Below are 19,254 nucleotides of genomic sequence, written 5' to 3' on the forward strand. Positions count from 1 at the left end.
CAGGGACAGGAAACAAATAAGTTGCTTCACACTTACGTTAAGTTATCAATGTTTATATTTACATTCATGCATTTCCCTGACGCTTTTATATTAAGCGTTTTACAGTGCATTCAGGGTTTTTGTGTCTTCGTTGAGAACCAGATCCATTATTTATAAATGACAAGTTAAAACATTTAATGCAAATATAACTAATGTTTTTTAAATATACATAGGCGTATTTCTTAATAATATTGTCAGATGTGTGCTGTAGAACTGTTCCAAAATCAACCCCCTCACTTGCTGTATAGACATGTGTCACTGTCTCTGTCAAAAGAAAAAGAGTGATTTGTTATTTAAAGGATTAACCTAAATATGAACGTTTTCTAATTTACTCACCCTTGTGCCATACAAGATGAATATCACTTTCTTTCTTCCGGGAGAACATAGACAAAGAATTTTATATTAAAATACTGTCCTGTTATTTCATATGAGACTTAATGGCAAAGCTCTAAAAAGCACATAAATCGTTGTTTAACTAAGACTTTTGTGTTGATTCATCATATTTTATTTAATTCTTCAAAGTAATGATACATTGTTTAGCCAACTTAAATGTGTTTGTTGATGTAATGCTGATTGTCTTATTTTTCTATTGTCACACCAATTACTGCTCTTTAGGCAATTAATACATTTACGTTGTGTGGATGAAAAATGTTTAATGAGTGATCATGAAATATTCCAAGTATTCTTTAAGTACTGTTAAATATTAAAATAAACCAAAGTTTATTTTACTACAGTAGTTTATGTTTTCTTCCTCAAACAGACTCAAACTTTTATTAAAATCCTGTTTAAACAGTTTGTGTTGAGTGTTTATGTATCACCTTAGCCAATTTGTCATGCACTTACACCTCAACATTGAACGCACAAATCTCAACCATGGTAACGATCCAAAACCATCTTTCATTAAAAGAACTCTAATCTCAACAGATAACAAACAGTAGCAACGATATTAAAGCATAAATTAAGCCAGGAAGACCAAAACACTCATCCTTAAAAGAAATACAAAGGAGAAACACAGAATTGAACATGCTCCAATGCATTTTGGGAACTTCCAAACTCTTGCAATATTGCTTGTTCTGAAAACACTGTGAAAGTTGGGCAAACTTTCTCACGCATTTGGGCCAAAAATTTGAGAAACTAAGTCCAGTCAACAAAATAATCTTTGTTAGAAACATGTGTAGGCTCATTTTGTTCAGTATATGCAAAACATTTATTTGACTCCTTTTACTAAAAATTCTATGATCAAGTTACTTATCTTTGTAGGGAGAACATTTTGCAAGTTAGATTTTTTTCAGTGAAGGAAACAGTGGGAGGGATAAGAGGGGCGAGATCAGAAAAGATCCACAAGTCGGGACTCGAACTCATACAGTAGGCCTATGTATATATGTAAAGCAAACGGTTTTGTATTTTGCAGAATTTCTATTTGTATAAAATCTGTTATAAATAAGGTAAAAAATTATAATAAAGCGACATGATTTTGAATTTTTCTTTCGTTTGTATACTTTCTGTATACCATACTTTTTTTAAATATTTTTGTGCTTTCTGCTTTTAATTATACAGTAGAGTTGTAGAGAGGACAGGAAACAAAATAAGAGAAATAAGGGGGGCGAGATCAGGAAAGGACCACAAGCCAGAAATCAAACTAGTAGTCCTATGTAGGCTATATATGCGTAGGGCAAAGGTTTTTGTAAACATTTTGCACAATTTCTGTTTTATTTTTCTGTAAAAACTGTTAAAAATAAATTACAATAATAATAAAAAAAAGCTAAATGATACATTTATGAGAGAAAACATTTCATATTTTGAGGTTATTTAGCTCCCGATACATTGCAAATATAAAGATCAATGTGATGTATTCAAATAAGGTGGCGCGCAGATAACTTTCTTTTTGTTTCCTATTGTTCGCTAAATAATCTTTAAATAATAATAATTTTCTCAAAAAATGTAGCGTTCAGACATACATTAATCCAGTAGTCATATGAACTAGTTTAATGATGCATGTATGTACTGTATTTGCTTTTCCAAGCTTTGCCATGTAGCCCCATATTTGCAACAGAGGAAAGAAAGTAATATACATCTGAAATGGCATGAAAGTGAACAATAATTATTTAAAATAAAATTTTTTGAACAAATACTTTGAGGAAAAAGTCAATAGTTCACAACAAGCTTTGAAAAGAGGGTATTTTCGAGGGGACTCCTATCTGATCTTGTCTATAGGGCGGCATGTGAGTCACAACTTCCACTGATTAAAATCACAGATCGAAAAGTAGATGGATGAAAACTTGTCGTCTAACATGTTTACTTACCGCTCGCTAAGTTTCTTCCACAATGTTCTTTTACTCCCATCTATAAAATAAGCATCAAATGTTAATAAAATAAAGCATTAGATAACATCAAGGCACCAACATTGTAGACCTAAACATCAGCTTTCATCCTTATCACGACTATTTTATGTCCAATTGATGCTAGGGTTTACACAGGTAAGCTTGGAAGTTATCATTTTCGTTTGACCAATTCTATAATAGGATCTGTTTTATGTGTATGACTTCCATCTGTCATTCACTGTTTGTTATTATCATTTTCAAAAGTAAAAGGGGAACTAAAGAAGAATTTATGGTTTTATTATATACAAATCATATGTCATCATAATGTTTCTTCTCCTCGTTACCAACAACAACTTCAAAATGTTTCCTTGTCGCCCAAGGCAACATGTGCGTCAATTTACCTTTTATTGTCATTTTAGTGATAAAAGCACCTGCCAAGAGCAGCGTCAGAAAAACAACAGCAGGAATTATGATCTTCTCGACCTTTCCATAGTAACTTCTCTCCAGGTCACGGCACCAATTTGCTGAGACAAAATGCGCGTCATTTATTGCATAATCATTATAAACAGTTATAAACAGTAGTAATGCGGAGTAGTAATGCAGAGATGATAAATCTCACGATGCAGTTTTATCATTGTTAAATATTTACTCACAACACTCCAAGTCGCACTGGAGGACTGGAACTGAAAACTGAACATCCACTCTCTGCACCTTTGAAGAGGAAGTGTTTAAACGACCGATTAAGTAACATATGGAATATGTGAGGTTTAGCTAAAATATGATAAAAGAAAAAACAAATTGCAAAGCTAGTAAAACGTCAATCAACGCAATTTGTCGATCAACATGCCAATTATTCAAAGAGAAAAAACACGATTGTCAAAACACTCTTTCTGTAACTCTATTTTGTTGGCATACCTGGATGCAAATGCACATTTCGCACGCACCTCTGGACAAGTTGAAAGTTGTGTGCCTCATTTTGTCCTAGGACACAAATAAAAAGTGCCATGACATCAAACAAGCTTAAACAGGATTGACTTATGGTCTAATTTTCCTTTGAACAGATTCTTTTGTGAGTCATGTCAGTCGCTACAAAAGTGAAGAGGCTTTCTTTGAAAAATGAATTGCATTTGATGGAAGCCTGCAGGCAATATACATTAAGATAAAAGGAGGATCCAAGTTTTTCACCCATTGCACTTGTGTATGGTTGAGTGACAATGAAGAAGATTTGGATACCGAACAAAATACCTAAAATGGGTTAATGTCATTATTTAGACAGCTGTCCCGATTCGATCAAAGATGATCTCACAGGTTGACAATCCTGTTTTAGACGTCTTACCACAAGGGTTTGTGTTGTGATTCTCTCTGTCGGTTTGCACTGAGAGAAAGGCTTCGTCTCACAAAGGGAAACAGAGAAGTTAGCTTTCACCCACGATACAATCTCCGCCCAACGCTGACCGTGTTTTGATTTCAGCTTTGCGCTCCACACTTGTCAAAAGAAACAAAATCAAGACATTTATCAATGGAGGATAAACTTTGGAAACCGTTAACAAAGCAGACTTCATGTATTGTGTAAACAGACTGTTTGCTGAACGTGTAGTCTGCGGGTACCTGAGAAATTCCCTTTGTTGAAAGGACATTTAATCCATGTACCCATTTCGGTGGTAAACTGCAAATACACCAAACCACCATGAATAAGATAACAGTTCATTCCGAGTATAGGAAAGCATATTATTTACAATATTGCATTTAACCGTCATTTACTGAAAGGAACAGTTCACCCAAATTATGCATTGAAAGAACTACATTCTTTCATGTGGTTGTCATGTGTTGTTGTTTCAAACCGGTATGATTGTTCCTCCAACAGAAAGACTATGTTGGGGAGGTTGTTTACACTTCTTACAAACATTGATAGTGAATGGTGACCAAGCTTCAAAAGGACAAAATTTGTTTTGTTTCATCAAGACACACGAGAAGCATTATAGTCATACTGGCCCAGAATAAATATACATTTGCAACACGACATGGGTAGAAGAAAATGGTAAGTATGTGATAACCAAACTTGATATTTTTGGTGCACTGTCCCTTCAAGCTAGTGATGTTAAAAGCAAATGTTTGAGGGGCTGCAATAAGAAACACTCAACCTTCGTGCAAAGCATAGGGTGCGGATCCACAGAAGAGAATATCACCTGAGGTAAAAAGAGTAGGAAATGATTACAGGTTTGATAACAATAAACAGGCGTAAATATACATGTAAAAACAAGGAACAACGAATCAGAGAGGAACAGACTTTTTGTCCTTCTGAGTGAATAATATCTCCGAGGTCTCGGCAATGGTTCTCTGCATCTGCGTGGCATAGAGAAACAGATACTTTGATAGGACACAAAGGCTCCCATATCAACTCCTCTTTGTTGGGGTCGTAGGTTATTCCAGACCATAGCTCCTCCAAATCTGTGAAACGGATTTCAAAATATTACGTATTATGTGCATCATAATATTTCACAGAAAAAAGTAGAACGACACCCAATAATCATTTAAAATCAAAAAGAAATATGTCACATGTGACGTGATGTGTTTTTATTCCACATCGTTTTATTCAGGTTTTGTTGAACAAAGGGAGTCCAGACTACGCCTGTATCTAAATGAGATATTACCACATCACATTTTTTACATTACCTTGCAAAACCTTTTTACATCATGTATTTAAAATAATTAGATAGAAACCACACGTACCGTTTCTGAATGGACACGCTTGAACTCGCCGTGCATCTACTCTGGCAGGCCAGCCCTGAAATAAATCACAGCGGTGGTACACCGTTTTATCTCCACCAGAGGCAATGCATGTTCAGAACTTTCACCAAATTAACATTTTATACCTCAATGCACAAACAAGGTAGAGCCTTAGAGTACTGAAATGTGATGCTCCTCTGTAGATCTTGAGGTTTTACCTGAAAAACGTGTGAAACAGAAAAGGGTTCAGCCAAACAATGGCAAAGTCTTTTGAAGAATTCCAAGGAAACGCTGGACTGTGGGTTCTTACCGTTCTGTGTGTTCCTTCACCTGTACAGATGACGCTACGTTTATGACAGAGCCTGAGGTTATAAGCCGTATTTAAAGGAGCATCAGACACTTTCACTGTTAACTCTCTTTTGGCTTTATCCACAGTATAATTCAGCTTTCCAGCTGCAATGATAACAGTGTTGGAATTACATTCCGACAATCTAAACGCATGCAAGAATTTCCATGAGTATTGTAGTATAAAAATGAAGAAACTTACTGATGCACTCTGAGAGCTTGTCTCTGATATCTTTATGGCTGCATTCTGGCGTTTGAAGAAAAAGACAACATGTTAAATGTTATGAATGTTACATGTGGCTTTACCGTGTGTACCTTTACAAAAAGTGATTTATATTCATTTATTCAAGTACTAGTTCAAGTTTATTCACCTTCTTTTAAACTAAAAATATAAAAGTTTACTTTTAGTCTGCTTTTAACGTACTTAAAGGGATGCTTCACCCCGAAATTTAAATTCTGTAATCATTTACTCGTTTATAACCAAACGGATTTTGCCCCCCGTTGACTCCCATAGTAGGAAAATTTACTTTATAATTTTTTGGTTCTGGGGAGCTTTTGACAACCATTGTATTTTTTCCTACTATGGCAGTCAATGGGGGCAAAATCTACTGGTTATTAGCATTCTTCCAAATATCTTTCTCTGTGTTCATCAGAACACAGAAATGTACACTGAGTTGGAACAACTCAAAGGTGATTGGACGATGACAGAGTTTTCATTTTTCAAGTATAATGACTTATCATGTAAGTATACTTGGCTTGTTGCATTTACTCTTTTGATTGAAGAGCCTATTCATATTTTTTACCACACATTTAAGGCTGTAATGAGTAGGGTGGACAGAAAAACATACACACTCATACCAGGTACGAAGTATCTTTGCATCCTCACGGCTTTACAGTAGTTAGGAACAGTTTTGAGAGTTACAAACACATGCTGACCGGGTCTAACTGGAACACACTTGAACTGCACATCAGCCTGTAAGTAACAAACAAATCATACTCAGAGACAGTTTAGATAGAGGTCTTCAGCTGCAATGATAGACTTTTAAAACATATGAATGCATCAGATGTGCACCTGTTTTCCTGCAAAGTTTTCTCTACCAGCATGGCCAAAGTTATAAATCTGACAGTGTCCCATCATTCCTGCAGAGTCGACACAAACTGAAACTCCACGGATGTTACCTGAAGAATAAAGGACAAGATTTGAATCAGAAATACTGCGTCTGGAGAGTGATGCACATATTTCAATCTAAATCAACAATGTGTTAATTACACTTTGGATTTAGGTAATGTTTGAACTTTCATCTAACAACAAGCTTAATAAATAACTTCATATCAAGGATGACTATGTGTTAGATGTTGTTTTGACAATATATTTTAATGGGATGGAAATATTGTGCAAATGAGTTAGTTGAGTATTCGGGTAAGTGTACTGATTTATGAGACCGAAAACGAGCTATGAGTCATTTATGACAATCATGCATACATAATTACTTCACATTTCTTTGTCTTTTCTTTTAACTATTTCCTAATTTCTGCATGTGGTTTCTAATGGTTTTGTGTTATAAGAATGATACAAACCAGTTATATTCATTGACGTTGCGATTTTGAGTTGCAGTGAACATGTTCTCCCCTCACATCCCAATACAGTAGACAGTATCACATTATAAAATACAGCACTGCTAACCGGCTGATTCTTGCAGTGAGATAATGAAAGCAGGTCTGAAAGATACAGAAAACATAACATCCTACAGTATGGCCACATATTAATATTATTATTGAGAGTATAAAGTGTTGAATGGATACTCACAGTAAGGTCTAGGTTTACACGTAAGACCCTGTTATAAAAGATATAAATGATTTGATTTATTTATAGCATTAAAGCTGAGTCATTGTGGATTTTGTTGCATCCATGCACTGTGCCAGACCCTTTATTCTCTAACAGGAAATATAGCATAATGATAGTATTATTAAGGGTTTTCCCCACTCCTGGCACCTTCGTAGTTCCTGGTTACTCAGTGTTTGTGTGTGTGTGTGTGTGTGTGTGTGCGTGATGTCAATCTCGTTTTTATATCCAATTAAATGTATCCAGAACATAAAAACTAACTTTGAAAATCCAGGTAAGTGTCTGCCTGGGTTGGAAAAATGAGATGGAGCTGAACTGTAATATTACGTAATGTTAAAGATTTCACTGTTACAGATGAGATCATATTATACATTTGCCTGAACCTGCCCTATACAACACGTAGTACAAACAACTAATAAGGACGGGAAGTTGATTCTTAAAATACACTACAAGACAAATACACACATATGCAGTCTGGACTTGTTGCAGAAAGTCTGTGCCATTCTGCAGATTTTGATCAGTTAGTGTGTTTCCATCTTTAAACTTTCAAAAAGTCTGCAAGTGTATGATGTCTAGTTTTAAAATAATCTGTTGAGATTTTAAAAGGTCTTTTAGTGTATTAAACAACACATTGACGCATGCAAATGATGTGTTACTGACGTCACTGCTGGTTAACGTTATTTGCCTCAATGCTGGTTAATGTTTAATGATTAAAATAATTCGCTTCGTGCATTTAAAAAAAAAAATCATTTTTTGAACTAAACACTTAGATCAAATGAATAAATGAAAAATACACACATAACAATTAAACCGAATATTTAATTGAATTGTTTTATTATTAATATTAGAAAACCTGCTATTACGAAACCTGCATCTGATTATCCGTACAACCCAATAGATTATCTACATACATAAACATTAAAAAAAAATACTTAATACAATTTTACAGATATAATGTGTCAGATTCATACCTCAGAACAACGCCATGTACAGTCTTGGTTGCTCTCAATACGTTCCATGTTGGCTCTGTGACTCAGGAGAATTATCAGAAGATGAAGGAGAAGGAAGTTCATTCTTGGGCAGTGTTGGTGCTCGGAGGTTCCCGTAAAAACTTGTTCACTTGATGTGAATGACTTGGGTTGTAGCACTTTGAACATCACTGACAGACGTCCCGCCCCTCGCTATCTCAAACAGGAGAAACAGTAGCGCAGCTTCAACCATCAACACCAAAAACAACTCTCTGGCACTATTGTTATTACCAAACAGTCGTTGTATCACTATAACTAACAGTGCTATTTTTACCATGATCTGGACCTTATGAATCAATTTAAAAAGAGCTGCAGAATAGTGAATGAAATCGCCACTAGATGGATACAAATAACAATATTTCACTCACAGTGTAGAATTAACTAGAATTGTCCTATTCATATGAAACATCATTGAACTTTCTCCTTATAGTTCATTTAACACATCAATCCCACTATGTAAATGTATAATCGAACAAAAATGCAAAATAATTAAACATTTAATGGCAAGCAATATGAATAATAACATAATGTCTATTCTGGTTGCTCTTTGGTATTATAAAAAGCATGCATGCGAGTAAAGACGGTCTTTTGCACTCCCTGGTCCCTCTCGCATTATTCTTCGCGGGCGTTGTTTTTTCTTTCCCCCTGCCTCCAGTGCGCCTCTCCCCACCCCCTCTTTGTTGTTTCTCTCATCCAGCCTCAGCTCCACACATACACACACGCTGGGATCAGCTGCGCGCTCGCAGTAGTCCGTGAGTCCCTTCCCCCCGCGGCCTGGCTGCTGATGAGATGAGTGGAAGATGTCGGTGTCGGGGCTAAAGGCCGAACTAAAGTTCCTGGAGTCTATCTTTGACCCAAACCATGAACGATTCCGAATAATAGACTGGAAGCCCGATGAACTGAGCTGCCAATTTAATGTGACGGGAGAAAAGCTACTTATTATTCACTGCAATATCACGGTAAGATTCGGCAGCCCTTGTGTAGCAGACGATCAAGAAATGGCCGAGTGAAATAACACCCACCGCAATCCGTTTGAAGCTTCGAAACGAGCTTCAGTAAAGCATTTGTAGCACAAATAAAGACACGGAGGGACTTCAATTCCGATTATCTGCGTAAATAAGATGACAAAATCAAAATATGCTAAGTATCAACACTCGTAGCATTTAGCTACGTTAGCTTGCTGCGCTAACAAAGTTGCCTGCGTTAGCTCTCGTTTTTAACTTTGTTGGCTACGAAAACCAGCTAGCCAACATAATGACTTGTGTGCACGTATCCTAAAAGACATAACACAATAAAAATGGCAAGGAACTGTTGTGTTGAGCGTTGTTAGGGAATCGTTATTTTATATAAAAGTTAGCAAGAAAGTAGCATGAGTGCTAGTTTTGCGGTGCTGATACTTTAGCCAGTTGAGAAACATTTAACGTAAGCGGATAAGATGTGAATTATGTTGCCGGACTGACTTGGGACATCCTTATGTGGACTTATTAGAGAGAGAAATTTTATATTGTTGTGTAGACGTACTAATGTATCAGGGCTAGCAGACGTAGCGGCGATTAGCTGGTTTGCTAAAGTTTTTCCAAGTCACGAGGCCTATGAAATGCGTAGATTTAAAACGATTAACTGTTGTGCGTTTATTGCTACTTCAATGTGTAAGAAATGTTTCTGTTGGTGATTTCAGGTGGATTTTAAGTTTACATTGCAAACGGTTTAATACAGATGTTAGCAATATTAGCACATTTTCGAAGTTTATGTTTAAAGTTGTTTGCTTGTTAATTAAAAGACAACGTGAGCATAGTTTTAGCTTTTGGAGTGTATGGATGTGATGAGACATTAATAATCGATTTTTAAGATGGTCACTTTCCAATGGTGCAGTTGACTAGCTCATGTTTTGGAGTCAGGTCAGTTAGTTTGCTTAGCACTGTTTTGCTGTATGTCGTTGACGAGCTTTAGTGACTCGCATCGCCACAATTTTGCTTGAGAAACGCTCCCGACGTGTGGACATAAAGATAGGAGGAGATTTCTAGCAAGATGATGAGAACATAATGTTCAATCTTTGTTACGCCACCGCACTGAACCACAGGAGCATCATCAACTCTAACACACATATTTACAGATCTGCTGCCACTAACGACTATTTTTATATCGACTAATTAATCAATTAATCTAAACGATTAATGTTTCACCGGAAGTCACAATTTGACCTTTAAAGTACAAGATAGCAGTTTTAGAGAAAAATCTATACTCTTTTTTTGTTTTTTTTTGATAAATGATGAACGACAAGCAGCAATGAGGATTTTTATTTTTAAAAAGGATGCAATAGCCATATTAAGCTTAATATAAGTTTTCAAAAGACAATAAATAAAAGATAACTGGGCTGTTTAGTGCAAATAAACAAAGCCTCAATGCAAATAACAATGGAACACCAGCGGCGTCTAAATGAAATATAATTAACCAGTATATTTGTGCATGCTGGAACTGCAAAACAATTGCAAAAATGCAACAAAACTCACTGGATATTAGGCTAAAATATGGCATTTTCAGTTGTCGACATAGGCCTATTACTTATAAGTTATATTCACAACAATCCTACGTTATATCCTGAGTTTCTTTATCGAAAAAATTGGAGTAAGCCTGAGTATAAGGGTACCAAACAAAAACCATTATAAGCTCATTCAAAGCGAACGAAGACCCGTTTATAAAGCAGACCGGCCTAATGTAGAGAACATACATGGACACTCGAGTTGGCATATGATCATCATGTTTATTAGGGATGGGCATTTTTCAATAATTTCATATTTGAGCTCATTAAAAACGAATATTCCTTTATTTCATTTAAGTTTATAGATACGTAATTTGTCACAATTTCAAATCAAGATTATAATTATCATTAAATATTCATAACGCACTAATACTCTGTCTTGCATATAGGTTTTTTATGTTAAAAAGATTAGCAACTTTGGAAAAATAGAAAAAGTACATAAAAGTGCATTTAAACCAGCGCAACGCGAAATCATACAAAATCCAAACATACAAAACGCAATGTATATTGACAGTCTGGGGTATATGGTTATCTTGTTTATTTAGTTTTACATATTTTTGATATAAACAAGCATATCGGTCTATTTTATTTTGGGAAAGTCTGTTCAACAAGTAGACAGCTGAGAAAACATGCTGCTGTTCTCTAACTCCCGGTAACAAAACCCAGATCTGACAAGAATATCTGCCTTTATTGTTTATAATGTTGATAATAAATAAAGTAAACAGGCTTGATACCTCTATTAATTGATCCTAAAATCAAAGGTGGAGCCATTGTAGTGCTTGTTGTCCTGTTTATTACGTGACTGTCATCTGAAGAAGAATGACTAATCCTGCTGATCACCACCGCATATAAATATTGTTTTCTTTGTTGTTTCATGGTCCGTGTCTGTCTTGTTTATCTTTGCATTGCATTTGCATCAATAAATAAAATCAACTCAGGAAGCCTAACTAAGGAATCACAGCGTATTTAAAAAAAAATCCACGTAATGACCTTATCTGAAGTTCTTAGGAAGAAAATACAGGCTTTAGGTATGGAAATGTGCCGCCTCCGGAAAGTGATCGCGACACATACACATAAAAAGTTCAGAGATATGCTGATCATAAACAAGGAAAAACTTGCTTCACTTACTAAGTTTCTGTTTTCTTCAGGGTAAAGTTAACTAGTCTCCTTGTGTAGTGCAGGGCTTTTATCACTCCGGACAGAGCTCTCATTCTTAAAGTGTGCCATATAAACCCTATACATAACTTTCACTTTATTACCGGCCTGCTTTTTTATCGGGTTAAATTTAATGCTTTATATTTTTGTGTTGAAGATTTTTATAAAAGTAATTTTCAACATTAAAACTGCATTTTAGAGGCAGCTGTACAACGCCGTTTCTGTGGTGGTGCTCTTGACTTATGCATTAATATCAAGATAAATAGTTTCTTACTTCTGGAAAAATTTACAAATAATAATCACAACTCTTCACACTTAGTCTCATTACCAAAATATTGAACCTATTTTGCATTCATAAAAAAAAAAGTGCAAAACTTTGAAGTAACAAGGAAATGTGAACATTTTGGTTGCCTTGCGTTTGACAAAACGGGAATATAACTCCAAACTTGACCATATATATCAGTAAATAGATCAACAGACTTGATGGTTCAGCAGAATATCCAGTCATGACTGTAAATGTGTGGTCTGGCGCGGTCCTTAGGTGTGACGGACGAAGACTGGAATTTCCTCCAAAATTTAGAAGGTAAAATAATATAAAACAAACAGTCGATCAAAAATATTGATGTCAACCAAATATCAATGACGACGCAGTTGATTATATCGACCAATCGTGACAGGCCTACTGTGGTGTCTTCTGGTTGTTCACTCATAACTCTTTAAAATTCAGCTTGTACATCAACCGAGTTTGATTCATTGCTTTTTGCCAGTTTCACGGCTGTTTGTCATGCAGCTGGCTCAATGGATCACCTCAGACTTGAATAACCTTGCTAAAGGACAAAGTGTAATAATACAATTATAGAGATGCTGATGTTGTGCCTCTTCACTTTCGTAGGAGTCTTACCCTTCCACCTCACCGATATGGTTTGTTGACTCCGATGACCCAAGTCTGGCGGAAGTCCTTGAACGACTAGATGATGTTAGAAAAGGCAATACTTTGGTAAGAATACGTTTCCTCCTTTGTGAATTGAACCTTAATTCTTGGATCATGACCAGGCTTGCATATGCTGATTGCTTTTGAGGGGATCTGATCCCAAAAATCCAGGTATAAATGGGATGAGAAATGATTTGGAATCAGATCACTTAAACCACATTCAGAAGTAGTTGAAAACCACTATTCTGTTGCATCATCTGCACTTAAAAGGGTTGTGAACAATGATCTTTCTTGCCTGGCTGCTTGTAACCAGATCATATGAAGTCTTAATACTAAGAATTATCACTTTTTTTATGCAGCTCCTGCAGCAGCTGAAAAGGCTGATCTGTGATTTATGCCGACTCTATAACTTGCCCCAGCATCCTGATGTGGAGATGCTGGACCAACCACTTCCTGCTGGACCCATCAGTCAAGACAGGAAGGTGAGACAAATCAATGCAGACGTATGCAGTCCTAATACACTCACTTTTAGATTTAAAGACTTTAAGATATGAAACTTGACGCATATGTTCTGTTGTTCCCTTTCCCCTCCAGCATGGAACAACAGATGAAGTGACCTCAGAGGAAGAAGAGGAGGAGGAAATGCCAGAGGTATTCAACTTCAGGGCATTTTATTGGGTTCTCAATCATTCTTTTTTTGTCCTTCTGTGATGGAAAGACTCTTGAGACCTAACTGACACCCAACACTTTTCTTTTGGTTGTTCCTGGGGCAGCAGGATATTGAAGATCTCGACCACTATGAGATGAAAGAGGAGGAACCGGTCGATGGCAAAAAGTCAGAGGATGATGGCATTGAGAAAGAGAATTTGGCCATTTTGGAGAAGATCCGTAAGAATCAGAGGCAGGACCACTTGAACGTAAGTGTCCATTCGGTAAGGTACCTTTTCTACATCTTTTGGGTGGGGTGGTTCTTTTTTTTGTCTTAGAGAAGCAGTTTTCAGCTCAGCTTTGACATAATTCTTTGGAACATGATGAATGTAGCTTTGTGAGAAACAATTGTATGCTTCTATCTGTGTATCCTACTATGCCGAATGAATGAGCCGAGCTCTTTTAATAAATTACTCAGATTTATGAGCCTTGAATAGCTTGGACGAATGTTTTACTGAATGAATGGAATACATCTGTCATGTGGTTCCTGAATTAACATTTGACAGCAAGTCTTTTCTTTCAGTCATGACTGACATAAGGTTTGAGAAACTTAAATCGATATCATTGCTGTACTGTTTGTTCTTTGACATTCCTCCAGACATTTTTGTTCAGTTATTAGACAATAAATGTGAATGAAGTCTGTACAGATTTACTACTTAGATGTTGTTTTTGTATATACAGCCGTGGAAAAATTAAGAGACCATTCCAAATTTTCATTTAATCAGCATTTCTAGATCTATTGTGGTCATTCCAGTCTGTTGAATTTCAACAATATCAAACCTCAGGAGTGACTAAGTCCTCCAACAGAAAAGACAAGACTCATGAACACTGTGATAAAAATCAAGGTTATCACATAAAAAAATTGTTTTTAAATTTTCCCAAACATATGAACACATATTACTGTTGGTATTTCCTACAAAGAAAAATGAACTTTGAGAACTGAGTATTTGAGAATCATTTCTGCTGGCGAAATACAAAATTGATCCTTTTACCTAAACGCATACCTAAATAGTACTTCAGAAAAACTGAAAAATGAAAGGTCTCTTAAATTTTTATGCGCCTCTACTTTTAGTTCCATTCCATACAGAGGAAATATTTGAAACCTTGAAATATTATTGCTATTGTTATGTTTAAATCCTAAAACATGCCCTGTTGGTGGTCTCTTAGGGTGCTGTTTCTGGTTCAGTTCAGGCCTCTGACCGTCTCATGAAGGAACTCAGGGAGATCTATAGATCGCAGAGTTATAAGACAGGTAAGTTCACTATATTATGCATTACCAAGACCTCACCCCTTTGATTTTTCCATTGGCTTTGTCTCATTCCAGTAAGAGGACTGTCATAGATCTGTGATCGGTGTGTTTAACATTTCATTCTGTCGGTTCAAGGTATCTATTCAGTGGAGTTAGTCAATGATAGCCTGTATGAGTGGCATGTCAAGTTAAGGACGTAAGTACAGTTGTGTAACATGTTGTCTAATAATGTTTGCTTTTAATGTTGTGTGATTCGATCGGAGTATTCAACATTCCTCTGTTTTATTTTTTAAGGGTCGACCCAGACAGTCCGTTGCATAGCGACTTGCAGGTTTTGAAGGAAAAAGAAGGCATGGACTACATTCTGCTCAATTTCTCTTATAAAGTTAGTGGTTGGTTTTCATGTTTTATCAAATCCAGATTAAAGGTGTTTTAATTGAGTGTAAAGATTATGCAAAACTGCTGCTGAATTTCTGTCTTTTTGAATGCAGGATAATTTTCCTTTTGATCCTCCCTTTGTACGGGTTGTGTCTCCTGTCCTGTCTGGAGGGTGAGCGTTTTTTCTCTTCCGTGAACTAACCTGTTTTGTTCAGCTGTCTGTGTTTTGAATTCTAAGTCTGTGAGATCAAAATCACCCGCCTACATTCACGATACATGTTCCTGTTTATGTATCATAATTAAAAAAGAAAATCAAGATTCTCATGATATTTATTTGTCTTCTAGCTATGTTCTTGGAGGAGGAGCCTTATGTATGGAGCTACTTACAAAACAGGTATTAATTTCAGCAGTTGAACATCGCTTATGTTTTAGTGTGCACACATTGATCGGATTTGAAGTTCTTGTCTTGTGATCATAGGGCTGGAGCAGTGCCTACTCAATAGAGTCAGTCATCATGCAAATCAACGCCACCTTAGTCAAAGGGAAAGCCAGAGTGCAGTTTGGAGCAAATAAGGTTTGCACAGCCTTTTTGTCCTTGTCAAGTTCAATATTGCACCATTATCTTTGTGGATTGTTTGCCTGCAGGAACCTTTGAAGGACTTTGAAGGAGTGTTGACCTTTCCATTTGTTTCTTTACAGAATCAATACAATCTTGCCAGAGCACAACAGTCATACAAATCATTGGTTCAGATTCACGAAAAGAATGGTAAGTAAAAAACCCTCACTGCCCTGAGGTATACGTGGTGGAAATAGGGAACTGACCTTTTTGTGCTGTTTTTTTTTTAAGGCTGGTACACACCTCCTAAAGAAGATGGCTAGAAGAAGCATTGATCCTCATGCACACTGCAAACATGGGATATCTGGTCAAAACGTTGCTTTATTTTACTAATGTCATTCACCTTTTTGAGTATGATGCGCTCTCATCCAAGTGGAAACCATCGGTAGGGAAAGCGTTTGGCCTCTTGCGCTCTGGAATGCTCGGAAATATGCGTCATCCTTTTATCTTCTGCGCGGCTGGACTTTTTTGACCAGATCCCATGCCTGTATCGCACTTCGATGCATGGCATCTGGATCTTTCTCTGTTCCTCATGGTCTCTTTCATCTCTCAATTATTTTCTCATACACTGACAGGACGTTCAGAGCCCTGGTACTAACAGGCTCCATCTAACACGGAATTTTGAAATCTTAAAGGTGTGCTTTTTCTTTGTTGCTTCCTTGCCCCTCCTGACTTCTCTGTCTGGAGAACGGCGCTGTTCTGGATTAACACATAGACGGATGTGCTCAACAATGATGCTGGATCTGATCCTCTATGTTGGCTTTTAAAGGACGTTCTTATGGCCCTGCCATTTTGACTTCGAGTGGTCGTTTGCTGAACTTAAAACAGGAATTGGACGCAATGTGAAGACAATGTGCCACTGCTCATGTATTTGACTTTGCTCATGAATTCTGAGTTAACATGTACTGGTACATTTAATGCTGATGGATTGTTACTTGCCACAATTCTATGCTCAAGCTTGTTTAGCAACCCTAATGTTAACCGCGAGAAAAAAGGGGCGGTTGTATGACTTCAGCTCCGAAGCTCGTGTTTTCCACAAAGGATGAATTCCACTCGATTTCCTTATCGATCGCTTTTAGCATGTGACTGATCTGACCAATAATGGACAAACTCTTGCTTTGAAAGGGTGAAGCAGAACATGCCATAGCTCTACAATTCAACAGAGCTTTACTTGTATACTTGTAAATGGATATGAGGCGTCTTAAATGTGGTGTTAATGTGAAGTGGGGGAGTAATCAGAGTTGTTTTCACGTGAGACTTTTGAGTCTCAAAATGGGGGCGGGGGGGGGGGGGGGTTGTCGTTCCTCAAAAAATTGCTCAATACTAGGGTAATATCTTAAAAATTGTATTTATATACGTGAAATGAACAGACGTTTTTTCCCACCAAACTGTCATAATCTTTGCTGTTTTGAAAGGTATTCAATTTCTGCTCCATTACAGATTACATGCATTTGAGGTTTACATTAATGAACCTCTTTGTTTCAGCAGTACTTCAATTTGAGTACCATTAGTTTCGTTGTGAGCATAGATGGATTAAATTTTGCAAGTAATCCTGTTCTCATAGCACAACACTACAAGAGCACTGTTACTTTCCATGATCTGTGGACAATTCTCATGATAAGACGTTGTTTTATACCTCTCAGATTTATTTCTTGCATAGTCTTAATGGTCAGTGCTTCAAAGTGCACATTGAAGTTCATATTGCTCTGTCCCCGTACAACTGTGTTGAAGCGTAAAAATTAAAACAAATGAATTCTCAAAGGCTGGTGTATCTGAAGGTTTCTCTCAGTTTTCATTGAAATCCATTCTGTTCTTTCTTTGATGCGTTTGTTAAGAACCTCTTTTGGTTTCATTAAACAAAGCAGTAGTATTTTTACCAGCTTCCTCTGGCCAGTATAACTTTAGTATTTAATAAAGGACCTTGTTATTCCATATTGATAAGTGTTTAATGCCTATGGTAATTTGACAGCTGTGGCTCAAAAATATAAAAGAAATCCAAATGTTCCTTATTTTTTTAGTTCAAGCGAACCCTCTCAGATTTATAAACCTTTGCAGTTGTAAATAATTTGAACTCAGCATTTGCACATAATGTTGTGACTGTTCCTCTTTGATCTGCAGTTTAAGAGGGTCCTGAGTTTTCATTCTTATCCTTCCCGAGTGTCCAGCATCACATAACAGACCATCTCTTGCATACGTTGCTTTTATCCTTAACATGGATGCAAATGTAATCTTGTACTACAATCACACATTAATGTAATTCAAGAGTTGTGACAGAATATTTTAAATAACTTTGTCTGTTTTGAAAATTAATTCTACTGTCTGGTTTTGTGCTCGGTCAGTTTCATCAATGAGAATTTAGAAGACCCTTCCAACTGATGTTCCTTTAAATATTACACTTTTATACAAGATTTATCATCTCCGAAAAAACAGCTGCATTCTCTAAAAGTGATTGACAGTGTTGTCTGCATTGACCAAGGTTTCTGTGACTGATAGTCTTTAGTCTGTTTCCATGTCTGAACAGTACATATTCTGTATTTTTTTTCTGTGAACGCGAACCTCACATAACCAACAACAGAATTTTGTGCACTCTAAGAATGGAATGGTTCCCTACGCTCACACAGTCCGCATGCTTTCTGGGTTTTTTATTTGAGGTTTTTTCATGATGAGAATTTTGACCATGTACAGTGTATTTGTAAACTTGCATCAAGTTTATAAATAAAGAATTTTATGAGGAACCTTGTTGGTTGTTCTGCGTGATGTATTTGTAAAATGTCATTTCACCAATTCCATCGGAACCATAGCTTGCCCATATTTTTATATGTTATATTTGTTATATCATAACCATATTTTTCTCACGACCAAACTTTCTGGTGTAGAAGAGACATAGTAGGTTGGTGTCTTCCTTACACTGTAAAAATTGATTGTAACACTAACTTGTATTAATCGTTTCTATGGACCCATTCATGTTTGAAGTGCCAAACCAAAATGGAAGATTTTATATCATTTTTACATGCCACATGAGGTCGCTGTTTACCAATTTTGAAAGTCCTCTAACTCCACAATCAGGCCTGAAATTTCATATTTTGTTTGCTTATTAATAAGGTGGTCAAAATAGTTAATATGTAACTCGGCAGTGGCTCAATTACAATTTTTTTTTTAAGTATACTAAAAGAGTCGAACACAGAGGTAAGGAATTAAGTAGATTTGTAATATTTATATAATTTAGATTATGGCAAAGGTGTAAATATGTGGATGGTTTTTAGTCTTTAAACATGATTTTTCAACAGTTTCAGCATCACTGCTCTGGCAGGTGAAGCAACTAGCTAACTAATGAAATGTATTTTAAATATATAGATATAGATATATATCCCTTTA

The 19,254-nt window shown here is 36.4% G+C and overlaps 2 protein-coding genes across 5 annotated transcripts; one reads left to right on the forward strand and one right to left on the reverse strand.

Moving 5' to 3' along the window:
• Nucleotides 1-37: 37 nt before the first annotated feature.
• il17rel (interleukin 17 receptor E-like) lies at nucleotides 38-12,860 on the reverse strand. Its single transcript, XM_056739820.1, has 19 exons — nucleotides 9,825-12,860; nucleotides 8,247-8,456; nucleotides 7,240-7,267; nucleotides 7,011-7,151; nucleotides 6,505-6,611; nucleotides 6,291-6,405; nucleotides 5,635-5,679; nucleotides 5,398-5,540; nucleotides 5,234-5,305; nucleotides 5,091-5,145; nucleotides 4,648-4,808; nucleotides 4,502-4,546; nucleotides 3,969-4,026; nucleotides 3,697-3,845; nucleotides 3,276-3,341; nucleotides 3,014-3,071; nucleotides 2,762-2,884; nucleotides 2,343-2,382; nucleotides 38-303 (listed from the first exon to the last, which is right to left on the reverse strand). The coding sequence occupies exons 2-19, from the start codon at nucleotides 8,430-8,432 to the stop codon at nucleotides 273-275; spliced, it is 1,623 nt and encodes a 540-aa protein (XP_056595798.1). The 5' UTR covers nucleotides 8,433-8,456; nucleotides 9,825-12,860; the 3' UTR covers nucleotides 38-272.
• On the forward strand, nucleotides 8,986-18,618 carry ube2q2 (ubiquitin-conjugating enzyme E2Q family member 2). 4 transcript variants are annotated; one of them, XM_056739821.1, is made up of 13 exons: nucleotides 8,986-9,262; nucleotides 12,890-12,994; nucleotides 13,288-13,410; nucleotides 13,523-13,579; nucleotides 13,702-13,860; nucleotides 14,804-14,888; nucleotides 15,021-15,081; nucleotides 15,180-15,270; nucleotides 15,377-15,435; nucleotides 15,609-15,657; nucleotides 15,742-15,837; nucleotides 15,963-16,029; nucleotides 16,111-18,618. In XM_056739821.1, the coding sequence occupies exons 1-13, from the start codon at nucleotides 9,104-9,106 to the stop codon at nucleotides 16,140-16,142; spliced, it is 1,143 nt and encodes a 380-aa protein (XP_056595799.1). In that variant the 5' UTR covers nucleotides 8,986-9,103; the 3' UTR covers nucleotides 16,143-18,618. The 4 variants fall into 4 exon arrangements, with proteins under 4 accessions (XP_056595799.1, XP_056595801.1, XP_056595800.1 ...); XM_056739823.1 differs by having other exon boundaries at nucleotides 13,702-13,845; XM_056739822.1 differs by having other exon boundaries at nucleotides 8,987-9,262; nucleotides 13,705-13,860.
• The last annotated feature ends 636 nt before the right edge of the window (nucleotides 18,619-19,254 follow it).

Source organism: Triplophysa dalaica, chromosome 24, assembly GCF_015846415.1.
Source record: "Triplophysa dalaica isolate WHDGS20190420 chromosome 24, ASM1584641v1, whole genome shotgun sequence".
NCBI lineage: Eukaryota > Metazoa > Chordata > Actinopteri > Cypriniformes > Nemacheilidae > Triplophysa > Triplophysa dalaica.

Excerpts from the sequence above, each read along its gene's own strand:
- il17rel (XM_056739820.1), bottom strand. The coding sequence starts at position 8,432 with ATGTTCAAAGTGCTACAACCCAAGTCATTCACATCAAGTGAACAAGTT. Across the intron at positions 4,809-5,090 it reads AGCGTGTCCATTCAGAAACG|ATTTGGAGGAGCTATGGTCT; the intron begins GTACGTGTGGTT and ends TCCGTTTCACAG. Across the intron at positions 4,547-4,647 it reads TTCACTCAGAAGGACAAAAA|GTGATATTCTCTTCTGTGGA; the intron begins GTCTGTTCCTCT and ends TTTTTACCTCAG.
- ube2q2 (XM_056739821.1), top strand. The coding sequence starts at position 9,104 with ATGTCGGTGTCGGGGCTAAAGGCCGAACTAAAGTTCCTGGAGTCTATC. Across the intron at positions 15,271-15,376 it reads TGCTCAATTTCTCTTATAAA|GATAATTTTCCTTTTGATCC; the intron begins GTTAGTGGTTGG and ends TTTTGAATGCAG. Across the intron at positions 15,838-15,962 it reads TGCAGTTTGGAGCAAATAAG|AATCAATACAATCTTGCCAG; the intron begins GTTTGCACAGCC and ends GTTTCTTTACAG.